The sequence below is a fragment of the Thamnophis elegans genome, chromosome 2, assembly GCF_009769535.1.
Source record: "Thamnophis elegans isolate rThaEle1 chromosome 2, rThaEle1.pri, whole genome shotgun sequence".
NCBI lineage: Eukaryota > Metazoa > Chordata > Lepidosauria > Squamata > Colubridae > Thamnophis > Thamnophis elegans.
In genome coordinates this window covers 65,223,051-65,240,628 of record NC_045542.1, presented here as the reverse complement: position 1 = coordinate 65,240,628, position 17,578 = coordinate 65,223,051, and the positions used below count along the sequence as shown (strand labels likewise).

General features: G+C 40.1%; 2 protein-coding genes across 4 annotated transcripts; one reads left to right on the top strand and one right to left on the bottom strand.

The window, feature by feature from the left end:
- Positions 1-708: 708 nt before the first annotated feature.
- On the bottom strand, positions 709-4,123 carry TRAPPC5 (trafficking protein particle complex 5). Of its 2 annotated transcripts, none has more exons than XM_032212203.1 (2): positions 4,039-4,123; positions 709-2,603 (listed from the first exon to the last, which is right to left on the bottom strand). In XM_032212203.1, the coding sequence occupies exon 2, from the start codon at positions 2,594-2,596 to the stop codon at positions 2,030-2,032; it is 567 nt and encodes a 188-aa protein (XP_032068094.1). In that variant the 5' UTR covers positions 2,597-2,603; positions 4,039-4,123; the 3' UTR covers positions 709-2,029. The 2 variants fall into 2 exon arrangements, with proteins under 2 accessions (XP_032068094.1, XP_032068095.1); XM_032212204.1 differs by having other exon boundaries at positions 709-2,600; positions 4,039-4,117.
- A 169-nt stretch (positions 4,124-4,292) lies between these two features.
- LOC116504685 (perlucin-like protein) lies at positions 4,293-14,926 on the top strand. Of its 2 annotated transcripts, XM_032211859.1 has the most exons (7): positions 4,293-4,454; positions 5,359-5,514; positions 9,784-9,870; positions 10,482-10,610; positions 11,360-11,514; positions 13,054-13,151; positions 14,446-14,926. In XM_032211859.1, exons 2-7 carry the CDS (start codon positions 5,496-5,498, stop codon positions 14,573-14,575), a joined length of 618 nt encoding a protein of 205 aa, XP_032067750.1. In that variant the 5' UTR covers positions 4,293-4,454; positions 5,359-5,495; the 3' UTR covers positions 14,576-14,926. The 2 variants fall into 2 exon arrangements, with proteins under 2 accessions (XP_032067750.1, XP_032067751.1); XM_032211860.1 differs by lacking the exon at positions 4,293-4,454 and having other exon boundaries at positions 5,215-5,514.
- Positions 14,927-17,578: the final 2,652 nt, after the last annotated feature.

Sequence of the window (17,578 nt, the reverse complement as noted above, 5' to 3'; positions counted from 1 at the left end):
TACGGAAAGGACACAAAAAGACTTTGTAACCAATCGACACACTGTGTGTAGTGGAAGAGACTTTTATGTTATATGTGTTGTGTGTTTGTTTGTCTGAAAATAAAAATTTTATTTAAAAAAAAGAAAAGAAAATCAACTCAGTCCTTGGGTGAATAGACTGAATTTAACCCATGCTTGGACTCTTCAAGTAGCACACAGGAGAATGAACCTTCACCCTCATCCTACACCTGAGCTAGATATTCGACACTATTGCAACTCAACTTTGTATCTCCATCTCCAAGTGATGCTGTTGTTGCCCTCTCACAGTGCTTGGAAGCTGATGGGGGTTTGGATGGGGGACGAGAAGGCTTAGCTCAACTTTAGCAAGACGGAATGGCTTTAGATACACAGAGCTTCTGACACTCTGATATCTTTAGCTCTGGATAGATCTAAACTATCCCAGACAGACCTTATCCACAATTTGGGGGTTCTCTTGGACCCACAATTACTATTTGAAGAACAGGTGGTAGTTGTGGCTAGGAGAGCCTTTGTACAACTTCATGTTGTCCACCAGTTGTGGCCTTTCCTGGATCAAGAGTCCCTGTGATCAATCGTCCAAGTCCTCATGCTTGGACTACTGCATTGCACTCTACATGGGGCATCCCTGAAGAGCATTCGAAAGCACTGGTGGAGAATGGGCTCCATTCAGAAAGAGAAACTAAAAAGTAATTAAAGGGTCAATCAGCAAGTTTATTATTTGAGTAAGCAAATTCTCCCATAAATCTAGTGCATTAAACAGTAAGAACAGATTGATGTTAGATGTATTAAATGACAAATCAGTCTTGCACCATTCATCATCTCCTTCCAGATGTTTTTGCATTCAGTTCCCACATTTTTGACAAATAAATGGTCATATTGTCTGGGAATTTGATTTAAAATTTCAGCCTAAAATATTGACAAGTCTTTGGTTGGGTAAAGCTGGTCAAAACTACATATATAAATAGAGTTTAAGCCAAGATTTGAAAACACAACGATCCATTCCACTTTGCATCTGGAAAAAGAAATAAACCAGGACTAATTTTCATTTTGTCCCCAAAACAGGATTGAAGAAACTCTGGTTTATTATTAAGCACTAACTGTAAAACCTTGGATTGTTTAGATAAACTTGAAAATGCGCTCAGGCCTGACACTTGTCAGGAGTTCTATCCACATACACAAGCTATTGCTTATTGTTCTGTATGAAGTCTATACGCATGGTCATCTCATTTATTTTTTCTAAAAAGAGAGATAACCATGTACATCACAGTTATAATTATCCCCCCTTCAAAATATAGCAGGAAAGAGCTGTATGAAGGGATGATTAAGTTAACAGGAAATGCAGGTGGCTCTTGGCCCAACTTTCAAAAGAGCTTTACTTGATAATCTATCAGTTTCTGCAGATAGGTAGTCAAGCAGATTTATCTCCTAATGCTCAGAGCAGAAACAACGTTGTCAGTAAAAAGTACATATCACAGAGATAGGCATTGCATTATACTATCTCTAAAAATCACATTTTAGATGAAATATCAACATAGGTCCAACTTCTTATTTCAGGTACACATAGGAAATCGGCTGCAATTGTCATGAATAAGGGAAAGAACTAAGTAAAAAGGACAATAGCATGAGCAAATATCTTGGTGGCAAAGCATATATTTTTCATTAATATAGTCAAACTTCAACAGGACAGTAACAAAGAAATTCAATATACTTCTTTCCCAGACTGGTATCCTCCAGGTATTTGGGACTACAACTCAGAATCCTAGAAGTCAAGGATGAAGTATACTGCAGATTACCTGACAAGAACTTGGTTGAGAATGACATTATGGAACACAATAACCTTTCCCCCATGCTGGCTGGATCTTGCTTTCCATCACCAAATACCATTTGTATATAGTCATTTAAAGTACATATGAATAAATTACTTTATCATAGAATGTGTGCATCTTTATGTACATACTCTCTATATACATATACACACAAGGACAATTTGAATTTATTTATACAAAAATGGTCAACGGCCATCCAACGCTTTGTCACGTGCTATAACTGACTCATCAAATTTAATCATGAGTGTGGTCCCTTTGTGCCAATGAGCTGTGACTTTAGCAGGGAAGCCACTGCAAGTGAGCATGGCCTCCACAATGCCAGCAGTGAAGGAAGCACAGTTGAGGGTGCTGTTTTCCTTGGGAACTGAAATATAAGTATTGATAAGAGGCTCTTTCTCAATGATGTAGTAAGTCTTGTCATCATCGTTGGCTTGCTCAAGCTTGTCAGCCTCCTTCCCAAAGAGAGCCTTCCAAACCGTCACCTTGATGAAGAGCAGAATATTGATGACCTTGGTTTCACGTTTGCCATTTTTCTCTCGCATCACGAGCACATCCAGGATACGGGCTCCCACCTGCTGGCCTAGCTCAGAAAGTTTGTTCTGAAGCTCAGAAACAGAATAGACCCTGTTCTGGCAGTACTGTACAATCTCGGAAAACAGCAGGGAAAAGGCACTGAGGCTCACATCAGTCTTGGGTCGGGTGAGAGAACGTTCAAGGATAGCAGACTTCCCACGGGTAAAACGTGCATCCATAGTGCTACTGAGAAAAAAGTTATTGAGGCAATAAGCACATGGCTATAATATATGGTGCTGTTTAATTTAGAGACAGAGAAGCATGTGGGTAAGGGAGAGAAAAGGTAACAATCTTTTCAGTGATTCAACAATAGCTATGGAAATATTTTTCTATACCTTTGATACCAGAGATCACCATAGAAATCAATTAAACTTGATGATTGGGAGATTCAGACTGGAAAGCTAACATTATATATCTGCATTATGTAATATTTTCAGATTTACGTCATTCGTATGTTTGTTTTTTATTCTATATAAACATGTGTGTAAATGTGTGTATCTATATATGTATAGCTATGTGTATAAAATTTAATTTAAATGATGTGATTGCATTTATATTATATATTTAGGTAGTCCTCCACTTACATTCATTTTGTGACCGCTTGAAATTTCAATGGCAATGAAAAAAGTGACATGATGGTTTTCACACAACCGTTGCAGAATTCTCCAGTCACATGATCAAAATTTGGGGTTTCAGAGTCGTCATCTGTAACCTTCCCAGGCAGCTTCCAACAAGAAAAGTCAATGGAGGAAGCCAGATTCACTTAACAACTGCATGATTCACTTAAGAACTAGTGATTCACTTAACAATTGTGGCAAAAAAGGTTGTAAAATGGAGCAAAACTCACCAAAAACAAAACTAATAACTATCTAGCTTAGCCACAGAAATTTGGGCTCAACTGTGATGATAGGTTGAGAACAATTTTATTGTATAACCATATCTGTACTATATATATGTATATGCATATGTATATATAAAAAATAATCACATCATTTAAATTAAATGATAGAGATAGATAGATATAGATAAAAACAGATCTATGAATGACTGTTACTTATGATTAACATACAACATTCTGATTCAGATGAAACTGAAAACAGCAACAGAACATTATAAATTTCATTATGTTGACTTTTCTGATTGGCAAAAGTGAAACTATTCTGGGTGACAGTACGATTTTAGATGCTTTTGCTGTTAACTACATAATTATAAATCAGAAGCACGGGCTTACACAACTACCCCATTTCAGGGAGAGTTTCCTTTAAACTCCACGGATGAAAATGTCTCCAAATTGTTTTGCTTTCTATGATGGCCTTAAGGGTCACTAACGTCCCTCCCCCCCCCCGACCCGCAACCTTATATCGCACAAGATTTCTAAGGGAGGAGCCCCGTCAGCCATATCCGATGTTCAAACTTACTTAATGCACATAAGCCAGGCAGAACCTTGCTCATATCAGACACCAGCTGTCCCTGGAGTGAGACCTCCCTCCAAATTAGAGAACGGGGGATAAAACGACCGTGACAGGAAGGGGGGAGCAGGGGCCACATAGTTTATCTTGCAACACCCTCCCCCCCCCAAGTCGTCCACACACACAAACACACACCCCTCCCCATCTCTCACCCAAAGAACGAGATCAACCCTCAACTGCGGTCCCTTTTCCCTTCCGGCAGCGCGACTCCTTTCCGGCCCCTGGTAGAAGGACCGGAAAGAACAAGCGCACAGCGGAAGCGGCAGGAACCCGAAGGCGTCGCTATGGCAACTAGGTCCGCGGCCCAGCCCATTTCCCTTAGCGCTCCCCGAACTAGCTTGCAAAAACAATGGGAGGGCACTAGATGGCAGTAAAGAGACACGGGACTGTCTCGAACAGGGGGAATCACAAACTCAAAGCAACGTGAAGGCAACGGGAGGATTGATCGGTATCATTACAGTAAACGAATATAAGCTATTTTATTTCATACAACAGCCGAATGCTTCAAAATGATATGCTCAGCACATTACAATTTGTCATAATTGAAATGGCTGCTGAGCAAATACTGGTGAGTCATAGCAATAGCACTTAGACTTATAAACCGCTTCCCATGCTTTACAGCCCTCTCTAAGCAGTTTACAGAGTCAGCCTATTGCCCCCAACAATCTGGGTCCTCATTTTACCCACCTCGAAAGGATGGAAGGCTGAGTCAACCTTGAGCCTGGTGAGATTTGATCTGTCAAACTGCTGACAGCTGGCAAGCAGCAGAAGTAGCATGCAGTACTGCATTCTAACCACTGTGCCACCGCAGCTCAGTTCAAAAGAGAGGTTTTGTATACTTAATTTAGGAGATAATTCCTGACTTGAACTGTGTAGTAAAATTACACAATTAATTTTGCTTTGCGCATTGGAAAATTCAAAACACTTTCCCAATAGAATATCATTTTATGGGAGTATCTATGACAGTGTCAAGTTCAGATGTGCTTAGATGTGTTTATTGTCCCCAAATATTTTGAAATCCTTTTTCATGTTTTCTAGCTGTGTGGTTTTCTACTTTTTCCTTTCCCTTAATGTTAGATCGAGTGAATGAAGGCAAACTCAGGCTTCAGAGTAACAAACAGCTCTTTATTAGCACAAGTCAACTATGTACAATCCAGCAAAGGTTCAGTCTGACAGCAGCCCTTTTATAGGGAGCTGTCAAACCCTTCAACCAATCAGATTGAATCTCTGTTCCCGCCGGAGCAGAGGACCTTGGTGAAAACCATTACCAATGTTTCTGGTATCTAACACTTAATATCCTGTCTTCCTTTGAAACAGATCTACTTTATCTGGATTTATCAGAGCATTTCCCCACATTTTACCCCATAAAGCTGCCATTTCCTTTCCATGCTAGCTCTTGCTCAATGAAGGGATTGAGTGAACAGCTAAAAAAAGAAGTGTTTGTGTTTGTTTGTGTGGTATCTAAACTACAGAAAGAACTTCTTGGAGTTTTGCAACACAGAAGCATTGTCATCCTCTCAAAACAAAACACTGATTGTCTTTGGAGAAGTAGCTCGATCTCATTTTAAAGAAATTTCTGGAGCCCCATCATACCAGAAGAATAGAACAAATGGAAGACCAGATGAAAGGTAGGAGATTACCACTGATGAGATGAGATGGGATAGATAAGATAACTTTTATTGTTGCTTTTTTCTGTGCACACAACAATGGCACACATTAAAAATGAAATTCCAATGCCAGCTTTCAAAATAATATATGTATGTATGTATGTATGTATGTATGTATGTATGTATGTATGTATAATACACACACACACACACACACACACACACACACATATATATATATATATATATATATATATATATATATATATATATATATATATATATGAGAGAGAGAGAGAGATATCGAGATATATAGAGATAGAGGTGATATAGATATAGATGATATAGATATAGGTACAGATAAAGATATGTTTTCATAGATTTTCATGGATGTAGGTATGCTGGTCTTGTTGTATTCGGGCTTTTGGCTTAAAGTGTGGCCAGAGCTTCCATCTTTCTATAAATCTTGGTGGGGGTGTGTGGAGTGCTGGCTTTGTTTCAGTAAGTGGATTGATTGGATGTGTGGCTGTATCATGATTGGTAGATTGGTGCTGGTTGGTGCTGGCTGTGGGTCCGTTGTTGTTTTGTGTTGTAACGGCCTGGGTGGTGGGTGGGGCTTGTTTGTTTACCAGGGCTGGTTTCCAGATGTCTGGTAGGGGGAGGTATTGTTATGTTTATTCATGTTGTGGGGATGTTTCTCTATTTTTATAACTTCCATAATTATTCTCTTGTTGAATTAATTAATTTTGAAGGAACCAGGTTAATCTGGTTCAGTTTTGGAGATTAACCTGGTTCCTTCAAAATTAATTTCATGTCCTGTAGCTTTAAGGTGCTGGAAAAGGGAGGAAGATTTTTCTTTTTTTCTTACTGCGTTCTTGTGTTCTGCGGTGCATGCATTTATTCTCCTGTTCGTTTGTCCTATTTATGTTGCAGGGCAGATTTTGCAGGGAATTTCGTAGACTCCTTGGTTTTCTAACTGGATTTTGTCTTTGGGGTTTCTTAAAATGTTGGCTATTTTTTGGTCAGTGTTGAAGGCTGTCTTGATATTGTGTTTGTGAAAACTTTTGCTGATTTTATCTGTTGTGCCTTTGATGTAAGGGAGGAGGTTGCTGATTTTATCCGTGGTGCCTTTAATGTAAGGAAGGAGGGCAATGCTGTTGTCCTGTTCTGTGTCTCGGTTTTTTGGGGGAGTCTCCCTTTGGATTAGGTTGGTACAGTAACGTGCAGTCAGGGGAGGCAGGAGAGGCACAGCCTCACCACTGTCAATCATGAAAAGGAAAAAAACATGTAAACGGGAAAAGGCGAGTGCTGAGGTTAGGCTAGCTAGCTGCTGCCACACCGTGAATGACTGCCTGTTTAAAAAAGCCTCTAAAAAGCGCCCTCTACTGTGAGGCAGGAAAACTGCAGGCCTCATCTAGTCTGACTTTTTAGGCGCTCGAGCAGAGTTAAGCGAGGGTTAAAAGCCTAAAAAATCCCGAGGTAGTTGAGGCACACAGTTCTCCTGTCTTATAGTAGAAGGCACTTTTTTTAGAGGCTTCAACTCTGTCATTCTGTTTAAAGCTGCAGCATCGCTCTCACTCTTCCTCCTCTCTTTCTCCGTTTCTGAAATATGAGACAGATTTCAAAGAACATAATGATTATGGGAATCTCTGGACAACCAGACTTCCTCAAAAGACCAATGCTTTAGTAACATCTTCTTTTGCTTTGTCTGCATGAAATTCCTATGTATCATCCCCAATTCAGACCTGAGGCTATTTAAAATCATCTTTAACTTTTTCAGTTTTGAAAAAAATGCCTTTTGGAATGTTGTAATTGTGCCATAGGTATGATCTGGCACATGTTACTGACCACATTAGCTTCTGTGGTCAAGGTTAGGGAACTGCTTATCTATCACTAAACACTTCAGACTACTCTGACATTCTAGAACACTTGCAGACCTTATGTGGTTTCCTGAAAACACACACAGATTGACATAAACCTGGACAGAGCCATGGTTTTCTACTTCCGTCACCAATGACTGCATTACAAGTTTTCTCTTCTACTCAAGTCAGCCAGATGTTCAAACTGGATTTGGCATTCTTATCCACCTATCGAGTCCTTCCCAAGGACCTGGGATAGGCAGATGTAGATGTTTGATAGTGTTAGAGGAATTGTCGCAGAATGTAAGCTGCCTTTTGCAATTGATTGATGGTGAATTTGTCAGTGCTGATGGTGTTCAAATGGTGCTTTAATTGTTTAGGGGTTGCACCCAAGGTGCCTATTACTATTGCTTTCTTTTGCTACAGTTGTTCTATTTCTATTTGCAGGTCTTTGTATTTTGTTATCTTCTCCATTTCTTTCTCTTCTCTTCCGCTGTCTCCAGGTATTGCCACCTCCACTATCCAGACTTTTTGTCTTTCTTATCGACAATTGTTAAGTGTGACGTGTTATGTGGCAGGTGCCTGTCTATTTGAATTCTAATGTCCCAGAGGACTTTAACTATTTTTATTATCATTTTCCTCTGAGGACTCGCACAAGAGCAGGGAAACACGGGAGGCGTATTGGGAACCAATAGAGCAGAATATTTGTAGTTCAGGGTTGAAATGAGGGATCCTTGAAGCTCTCTGAGCTTGGTTGTTTGCTTGCAGATGTTTTATTATCTAAACTAGGTAACATTATCAGTGCTATCGACACCAGTAGTGTCTGCATTTTCCATAGCTGTTTTACAGCACAACAGAGTTACTTATATTCTAGACTCGATAGAAGACTACAGATGCCACCCCACACCATTCTGGCTGTGGTAGCACTATGGGCCAAGGTGACAATTGTGGATCTGAAACTCTTCAGTAGCACAGAATTGGATTTCTTGAACTTGTAGCACTAGTGAGGAGCAGAACTAACTTATGATCATTTGTTCATTTCTGTTTCTCTTTCTGCTCCCATTTATACCTTGACCTTTTGCTCTTGGATCCTTATCAAGAGTGATGCCAACCAGAACTTCGCCCACATCACCATACAACCTTCCTCCATATAATCCGTCAGCTAGGCTACTCATCAGAACAATGGTGGTGCAATAAAGGGGTTAAAAAGGACCTATCTTTGTGTCAGGTTTTGTGAGAACCATTTTGGTGTAGTAGTTAAGGAACTAGGCTAAAAAGCGGGAGATCATGAATTCTACTCCTACTTTGGGCACGATGCTAGATGGGTGACCTGGGCCTAGTCTCTCTCTCTCAGCTCCAGGAAAGAGGCAATGGCAAAAGTGGCATTTCTAAAATCTTGATAAGAAAATTTCAGGGAGTTCTCTAAGTGGTCACCAGAGGTCATCACTGACTCAAAGCCCCACCTTCAAATAATCTACTGCCAAAGGGGAGAGAATGTGGGAAGGAGAGGCAGGACAGAAAGGCATCCAAATATCTGGGAAAATAGGAAAGGCCCATGGACTTGTGAAACGAGGACAGTCCCTAGCTTGGACTGAGTATCATCCCGACCCTGTTATTAGTCCACTTCATATGGAATCTTTAAAGTCATCTTCAGGAATATCCAGGATTACAGTAGGTCTTTGCAGTGTATTATAAAGGTATACATCAGGGAATTCTTTGCATACAGGAGGAACAAGATTATGCTCAAAATACAGAATTCCAAAAAACAGTTGCACACTGCCACTGCATCCTACTCTTTAGAACAGAATGATGGCAAACAAGAGGTAAGAGATACACTCAAGTTAATGTCAAATGTGGTGTGAGTTAAGGAAGCAGGCTAGAAAGTGGGAGTTCTACTCTTTTCTTTGGCCGGAGACAGACATTAAGCCATTCTCTTTGACTTACTGTTACTTTCCCCTGACTTCACCTTCAATGTAATATGTGGCTGAAGCCTTTTTACACACACACACACGCCCGCACGCCCGCACGCACACACACACACCCCTCAAGTGGTAAGCATACCAATATTCCTTCCTCCTCTGAGTTGGGCTAAAAGAGTGTGTCTCCCAGCTAGTTTTCATGCATAAGGCAGGAACTACAACATAGTCTCCTGGTTTCTAGGCCAACAGCTTAACCTATACACCAGGGGTGTCAAACTCATGTTGTCAGGGTAGCATCATGTGATATATCAGGAGTTTTATTCCCTTTTGCTAACCTGGGCGTCGGCACGGCCAGTGCATGACACATCTGGCCCATGAGCCGGGAGTTTGACAGCCCTGCTCTACACCAAACTACACCAAGCTTATCTTATATAGCTACTTATGCAGCCATGAGGTTTTTTTTTTTTATAAAAAAAGAAAAGGGCAGTACTTAACAATGTTTCTTTCTCTAGTCTTTGGAAGCAACCTTGACGATTCTGAAAGAAATTACCAGAATGTTGTTCGTCCAAACAGAACAAGAGCAATGAAAGCAAAGTCAGGTATGAAATTCTTAAGAACACAAAAACATCTAGGGATTGAAATTTAAAATCATGAGGGATTTTACTACTTTGGGAAAGATTAAAAAATCTCAATGGGCAGAGTGGAAAATACTTTCAATTATCCCCCCCCCCATGCCCTATTTGTGCCTATTTAAACAATTGCTATGATATTAATAGTGCTACCAGAAGAATGAGATGATTATCTTATGAATATTTGATTGTGAAATTGTTGGTAGTCTTCTAGTTTTTTTTTTTTTTTAAATCTAGACGGCTTTGTTGAATTGTATAGTATCTTCAATAAATTATAAACCAGAACTTCTGGTTATCTTTTTAAACCCCTCTGTCCTCTCAGAAGAGCAGGTTTCAAAAGAATAAATGTTGATGACATGTGGTCAAGATAAAACTATTTTGACCCATCTCACCGCATCTTTCCCTTAATACCCTACGATGTGGTCTTCTTGCGGGGTGGGGAGATATTTTACTTAGGCATATCTTTTCAATATTCTCACTTTTGCACACATGCCTCTTTCTGCTTTTATACATCTGCTCTGCTTTCTACTACCAGCTATCTCACAATATATTAATCATTGCCTTCTATTGGTTGTTTATAGAGGTGCCTTCACGGATTGCCAGTCATAGGGGTTGCATCTCTTCAAGAACATCTCAAATCATTCTTTACATCTTGGTGTGTGTATCCCTGTTGATCGCATCAGCTGCTCTTCTGCTGGCTTTTTTGAAATGTAGGTTCAACATTTAAATTACTTCCTCTCCTGATGTGCTTATTCATGTTAATTTTCATTATCAAACTATGCTATGAGAGAACTCATTTATGGGCAATAAAAATGCATTTAAAAATACAGCTATAATGAAACAGTTTCCCACAAAACAAGATGTTCACTATGCTACTTTCATTTCCTTCTAATCAGCCAACTTTGGAGGTGACTCATGCTATTGCATTTCTCTTGTATGGTTGATGATTGGTTCATTCAGTCACCCAGATGCAGAGATAGAGGAGAATTATGTGCTCTCAGCAATCCCAGAATGATTCCTACAGAAAGTAGAAAGTGGGGATCTCCTGGTGAGAAAAGTTCTTGGTGTTACTCTGAAAATGAGTAGAAATGGAGAATGTCTTCAGAAATATACATGCCTCAGCTAGCCAGAAATGTGGCAAATTTATACTTACTGGTTTACCATGTTAAAGCTGTAATAAGTGGAAGGAGTTGGAGGAAAGTAATACAAACAGAAAATTAATGGCAGAAAAAGACCCAATGCTCCATTGACTCTGCCTTTGAGTTTCTTTTGTTGTTGTTGTTGTTTTCTTTTAAATTTATTTATTTTAGTTATTACTATTTTTATAAGTCCCAGGAAAGATGATAGCAGATGTTTTGTATTTGTGCTATATTGGTATAGTTGGTATAATAGTATGGAAGTATAAAGATCCTTGCTATGCCCTCTTACTTACCATATTGCATGACTCTGTACCCTGCAGTTTTCCCTCCATGTCCAAAAGGCTGGCTGAAGTTCCAGACAAATTGCTATTATTTCTCTACTGATCAACAACCTTGGGAGAAGGCAATGAAGAAATGCCAAATCCTCAAAGCTCACCTGGTAGTGATTGATGATAAAAATGACACAGATAAACAGGTGAGTTATTCCTTATGAGATAGTCTTCAGGAGTGGGTTGCTGCCAATTTTACTATCGGTTCGCAACTCACGCGCAATGGGTGCGTGTGTGCGTGCACTGTTCAAAGTAAATTGTTTTTTGCGCATGCACACGCACAGTCATTAAAAAACAAAATGGCAGCAGCCCAGCAGTGGCAAGGAAACCAGTTCGGGGGCATGGCAGGCCTGGGTCACTGCCAGTTCTGCGACCCAGGCCTGAATTCCACTACCGGTTTGGGTGAACTGGGCCGAACTGGGAGCAACCCACTTTTGGTGGACTTGTACTCTAAAGTTTTTTTCTTACAACTATTCCTCACTCAACCCTATTCTTACAAGAGGAAAGGCACAATACAGTACAAACATTTGCAATTGTGTGCAGTTCAAATTTTCTTCTGCCATCTGTTTCCTAAAGATTAAGTGTGAAATACATCTTAACATTTTAAGAGGCGAGTGTGTCTCCTGAACGTTCTGTTTCATTAAAGATTTGAAACCTTTTAGTATAAAAAACACAAGCATTTTAGCTAGCTGACATGTACACAGGCTTAAGAGTGGTTCCAGATGGAAGCTGCATTATCCCAATGCATAATAAAAAATGATATTGGCATAACAATTACTGATCTGATTTTTATTCCAAATTTATCTTCTAAACCTTCTGTTCTAGCTTGCTGCTAAATGGTGGTATCCTGATTTATATTGTGAGAGGGACAAGAGTTAGTGCAGAGTTCCCTCTCTCTTCTTTGCACTAACACTGCCCCACCCTCCCTGAACCATTGCTCTTCAGCTGCTGTTTGAGATGGTCTAAGTAACTAAGATGAGTAATGGCTTGGAGACCTAGTGGTTACAAAGGAGAGTCCACTGTGAAATAAAACAGACTCCCCACCGCCTCAAGTAGAATGCCCCTTGCATCTGCCCACACTGTCACAAAATGGCCAATAGATGCCAAACCAATTGTATCCCTAGGGGTTTCTTGACTATGACATTGAACTGAATGTGAGATAGCTGATTGTAAAACTCCCAAGCCTATTGCCAATTTAAGGGGGGGGGGGAGTTGCTTTAATGCCAAAACAGATAAGGACAATTTCAAAGCACCTCAGATATGAGTTCAGCAGGAAAAATAATTTTGCCACAGCATGTTCGAATTATACGAGTGCAACTGGAAAAAGATACAAAGATAATTGACCCCACTGTTGATCCCAATCTGTCCTATGAGTTATCTGTTGAAGTTTACTGCTAGATTGTGTTCTGGAAATCTTTGAATTTTCCTTTCAGTATAAATAATCGAGATTCATTCATTCACATCTCAGTGTTTGTATTTTTTTTTAAAAGAATTTTCTGGTGCAACTTTTATCAATACCTTGGATTGTTTTGAGAGAAGTGAAATTCAATAAACTTAAATCTGCTGCAATCCTAGTTTGGATGAATGCCACCAGTACCCTTAATCCTGATTCAGTGAATTGGGTCTCAGTCATACAGTAGCTCCAGATATTAATATAATCCTGTTTTGCTTTAACTTTTCCCCAGGAATTTTTGGACAATCTAAATACTAGCTATTGGATTGGCCTCAGGAGGCATCCTAAAGACAAGTGGATGTGGATAAATGGCAAACCCTTTCCAGAGACGTAAGTAAAAGTTACTGATTGCTCACTTCATGGTAAGCCTTTTAGGAGAGAAAAGGAAAGAAGGAACCTCTAGGAAAGCAGCCACAGATGAATGGGATTGAAATAGATTTTTCAAAACATTTTAAGATATTTTCTGACTATCGTGACACCTTTAAATCATGAGTATGCAGAATAGTTTAAAACCTCTTATTTACAAACTCTTTCTTGCCACATTCATTTAATTTGCTCAAAAGAAAGGAGACTGCTTCATGGAGATCTGGCCATGGAGAAGTCTATTATAGGCTGCAGTTCAAGGTTTCCCTCGTCTTCCATTATAGAAAATCTGGATAGGACAGGAAAAATCATAGTTGTGAGCAACACTGAGGAGGAAATGGTGGCATCTCTTCCATAAAAATCAAGATTACACTCCTAGCTAGAGATGCTACCAAGAAAAGTTAACAACCATATTTACCTAACCATTGGGTAACATTCCTAGTGGAAGAATTCCCTAATTTGTCAAAGATGAGGACTTGCCTATTGGTAGGTTCACTGACACATAGAGCTGGGTGTGGAAAGGATGATGGGCAGCCTGGCTTTCTATTCATGGCTGCCTTTGCAGGTTGAATGGTGGGGTATACTGGGCAGAAGATGCAAAATTGTCTAACAGATAGATATTACAGTTGGGACAGATCCTTATAGAAAGACCAAACCCTTTTTTCCATTTTATTCCAAATCTCAGATATTATTTTGTAACTGCCTTCAAACACAATTGCGTAGTTAACCTGTCCACAGTGGATTGCAAAGTGCTGTTGGAGTTTTCACAATTGCTATCCCTATTAGGAAAAAAAATGTTTGAGTGTTGGATTGTAGCTTTGTCACATTTTTCCAGCTGCTATAGGTTTTACATTTTTGTATAGGCTTTTAGTATTTTTAATATACCCAGAGTCAACATGCGTGAGTTGGACAGCCATGTAAATCCACTGAATAAATAAATATAGTTTGGTTCCTCTCAAAATCTTTACTTAATTCTTCTTCCTGCCTGGAGAGATTGGTGAGGGAGGAAAATGAATGAAATAAAAAACAAATGAAACCATTGTATACGCTGAGATACTGCACAGACTAAATAGTGATATTTAAGTATCATGCAAATTATCACTTTAATTTTGGTTCCAATAGATTGTAAGAAAAAGCTTTATCCTAGCAGTGCTAAAGAACCTTAGGTAGAAAGTCATTCTGAATTTATTTATTCTTAACTGACACTGTAGAAAATAACTTTCTTTTCTAATAATTAATGTGTGTCATTCTTTCTTAACAGGACTCAATCCGTTGAAAATAATGAAAAAGAAAATTGTATGTATAATTTCTGGAATGCTTCTAAAAGTAGGAAAAAGAAAATTGCTTGTACAGAATATTTTCATTATATCTGTGAAAAAGAACAAATGTAAAAATATGCAATTTTATAAAGTTTACATTTTCTTCTTTGAAAAATCATGTACTTCATTGTTTGATGGGTTTTATAGAATTTCTTACGGAGTTACAATTTTTCAAATGCAGCAATAATCAGAGTAAGACATTCCAATTTGAGATGCTGCCACCTAACAAACACAATTTGCCTTTTCTTGGTTTTTTTGTTTTTATTATACTGAAACAAGGGAGAAAAGATGATAAGGTGGAGCATATTTTAAAAATGTTTAAGAAGAGTTGTAATTTTAAACAAGAAGAAACATCCCTATTCAATCATTCTAACTTGGAAAACAGTTGCATAGATAAAGTTAATATGTGACTTAAAATGTTAATGTAGCCAAAATAAGTTTTAAATAAAACTATCTGTAACTCTAGAGGTTTTCAAAGTTTTTTGTTCTCTACATAATTTATAAGCAACTAGTTAATGACCATAATAAAGTTATTTTGTTTTGAATTTTTCATCAAATAACTTGCTTTTCTCAAAGTTATATGCACATTTATGAATAGATGTAATAGCTTGACACTTGCTTGAAACATCACACTTGTGGCAGATTTTGTAGACCAAACAACTATGCATCGTGTTCTTGCATGCAAAGATTCGGGAACATATCCTAAAATGGGAGAGCTCAGTTGTTCTGGCAGAAATATTTGTTGCCTTGATAGTATTCCTAATGGCATGCTAGTGTAATTGCTTTACTGTTGTTCAGTTCAAAACATTGTTCCAATAATTTTTTGCCAAAGTGGGTTGAGGATAACATAACAACATAGTAAATGTATGGTATTTTTTAGTCCATGCTCATGAGAAAGAATTCCTACAAATACTTAATCATGGGAACAAAATAGACTCGTGAGAATTTATACTTGAAATTTCATTCTCAGACCTATATTCCTATAATGAACTGATAATAATAAAGGAATGCAAGGAATTGCTAGGAATTTAGAAATAGAAGCCACTACATTTGAAAGTCATATTTCTAGCTCTTGAATTTGTCGCCAGTGGAAGTAATCTTTTGGAAGATGAAAGTTACCCTATAATTTAATGCCATTGGCGCTAGAGTGTATCTATTCTTCCCCACAACACTTACAATCTGTCTGCCTTGATCTGCACCAGAGGTGGGTTCCTACCGGTTCGGCTGAGTAGATAGCAACTCGGCCTGCCATACTCCCAGATCAATTCTATCTGCGGCTCCATAGGCGCCACCATCTTATTTTTTGCTTCTGCACATGTGCAGAAGCATTTTATACTAGTAGTGCACATCAAGTGCACACACGAAGCACGGCCCTGAGTGAACCGGCTGTAGCAGAAGCCAGAACCCACCCCTGATCTGCACAAATTTCATAAACATACCAATCTTGTTAGATCTAGTATTCTTAGATCAATCTACAATATGGAATCAGTAAGTCAGCAACAGAAGTTGCTTATTTACTCAAGCACTGCTAGAACAGCCTAACAATATAAAATGTGTATCATGCAATAGAAAATGGATTTCAGTTGAATGCTGGGGGGTGGGGGAATCAATCTAGACTCCAACAGTCTCCCAATTCTAGGAAAAGACTTTAATCGCAGTGCAGATCAGTTCAGTTTTCTGCAATCCTTTTGAGGAAGTGGCATCAATGTTGATGCCAGAAGTGCAACCTAGGCACAGCAAATAGATCTCTGCTCAAAACTTCAGGACTCAGGAGCTAGCAGCTGAGAAATTAAGGACAAGGCTCAGACTTGGTGAATTGCTTTCATTGTAGATAAAAGAAGATTGGATGGTGCAGGATCTCCAGCAAATCTTTTTCCTACTCTTATATGGTAAAGGGCAAAGCAAAGTGGCTCAGTGGCTTTTTGAGACCATTTTTCGCCCTCTGGAGGTTTCCTTGAAGCCTAAGGAGTGCAAAAACCCACCCCTACGGGCAAACCAGAACTTCAGGAACATACTTCCAGTTTGCTCGTAGGACTGGTTTTAGCCCTCCAGACCCTTCAAGAGGCTTCCCTGAAGGTTCCAGAGGGCAAAAAATGACCCTACAAGCAAACCAGAAGTCACTTCCGGGTTGCTCGTAGAGCCGGTTTTAGCCCTCCGGAGCCTTCAGGGGCCTTCAGGAGGCTTCCTGACCCCAGGAGCAAACCAGAAGTTCATAGGGTCATGTGTTGCCCTCCAGAGCCTTTAGAGAAGCTTCTGGAAGGCCCCTGAAGGCTAAAACCGGCCCTACAAGCAAACCAGAAGTCCATTTTTTGCCCTCCAGAAGCTTCAGACTCGGAGGACCTGCCGGGGTTTGCGGGGGTCACCGGGGTGGTCGGGGGGACTATGGCCACGGGAGAGGGTCGGAGCATTGCGGTCATAACAGGGAGGGGCAGATATGGCAGGGACTTTAGGGCAAGCCATTACCGGGGAAGGAGGGTTCGCTACATTACAGAGATCCCTCCTTCCGGCCCTATGAGTCCCACTCCAAGACCAGATGGCGCGAGTAGTCAGGACCCTGGTCTCAGGCTGCTGTTGCTAAATGCCAGGTCTGTTGTTCACAAAGCTCCCCTCGTCCGGGACTTAATTGTTGACGAGAGGGCAGACCTGGCATGTATTACTGAAACCTGGCTGGGCACAGAAGGAGGAGTCCCCCTTGTAGAGATGTGCCCAGAGGGATTTCAGGTGCTTCATCAGCCGAGAGCCCAGGGAAGGGGTGGCGGTGTGGCTATTATTATCCGGGAGTCTCTGTTACCTCGTAGGGTCCCTGCTCCGGAGCTTGCCGGGTGTGAGTCCCTGCTGATAAAGTTGGACCTCAAGGGTCAAGTGGGTTTGCTGCTAACGTACCTGCCTCCCAACTGCGTTGCAGCATCCCTCCCCTCGCTCCTCGAGTCAGTAGCCGAGCTGGCAGTTGAGCTCCCCAGGCTTATAGTTCTGGGGGACTTTAACCTGCCATCGCTCGGTGAACGCTCTGACGGGGCGCAGGAGTTCATGGCTTCCATGACAGCCATGGGCTTGACCCAGGTAATTCGGGGCCCA

Excerpts from the sequence above, each read along its gene's own strand:
- TRAPPC5 (XM_032212203.1), bottom strand. The coding sequence starts at position 2,596 with ATGGATGCACGTTTTACCCGTGGGAAGTCTGCTATCCTTGAACGTTCT.
- LOC116504685 (XM_032211859.1), top strand. Across the intron at positions 10,611-11,359 it reads TCTGCTGGCTTTTTTGAAAT|TTTTCCCTCCATGTCCAAAA; the intron begins GTAGGTTCAACA and ends TGTACCCTGCAG. Across the intron at positions 11,515-13,053 it reads AAAATGACACAGATAAACAG|GAATTTTTGGACAATCTAAA; the intron begins GTGAGTTATTCC and ends ACTTTTCCCCAG.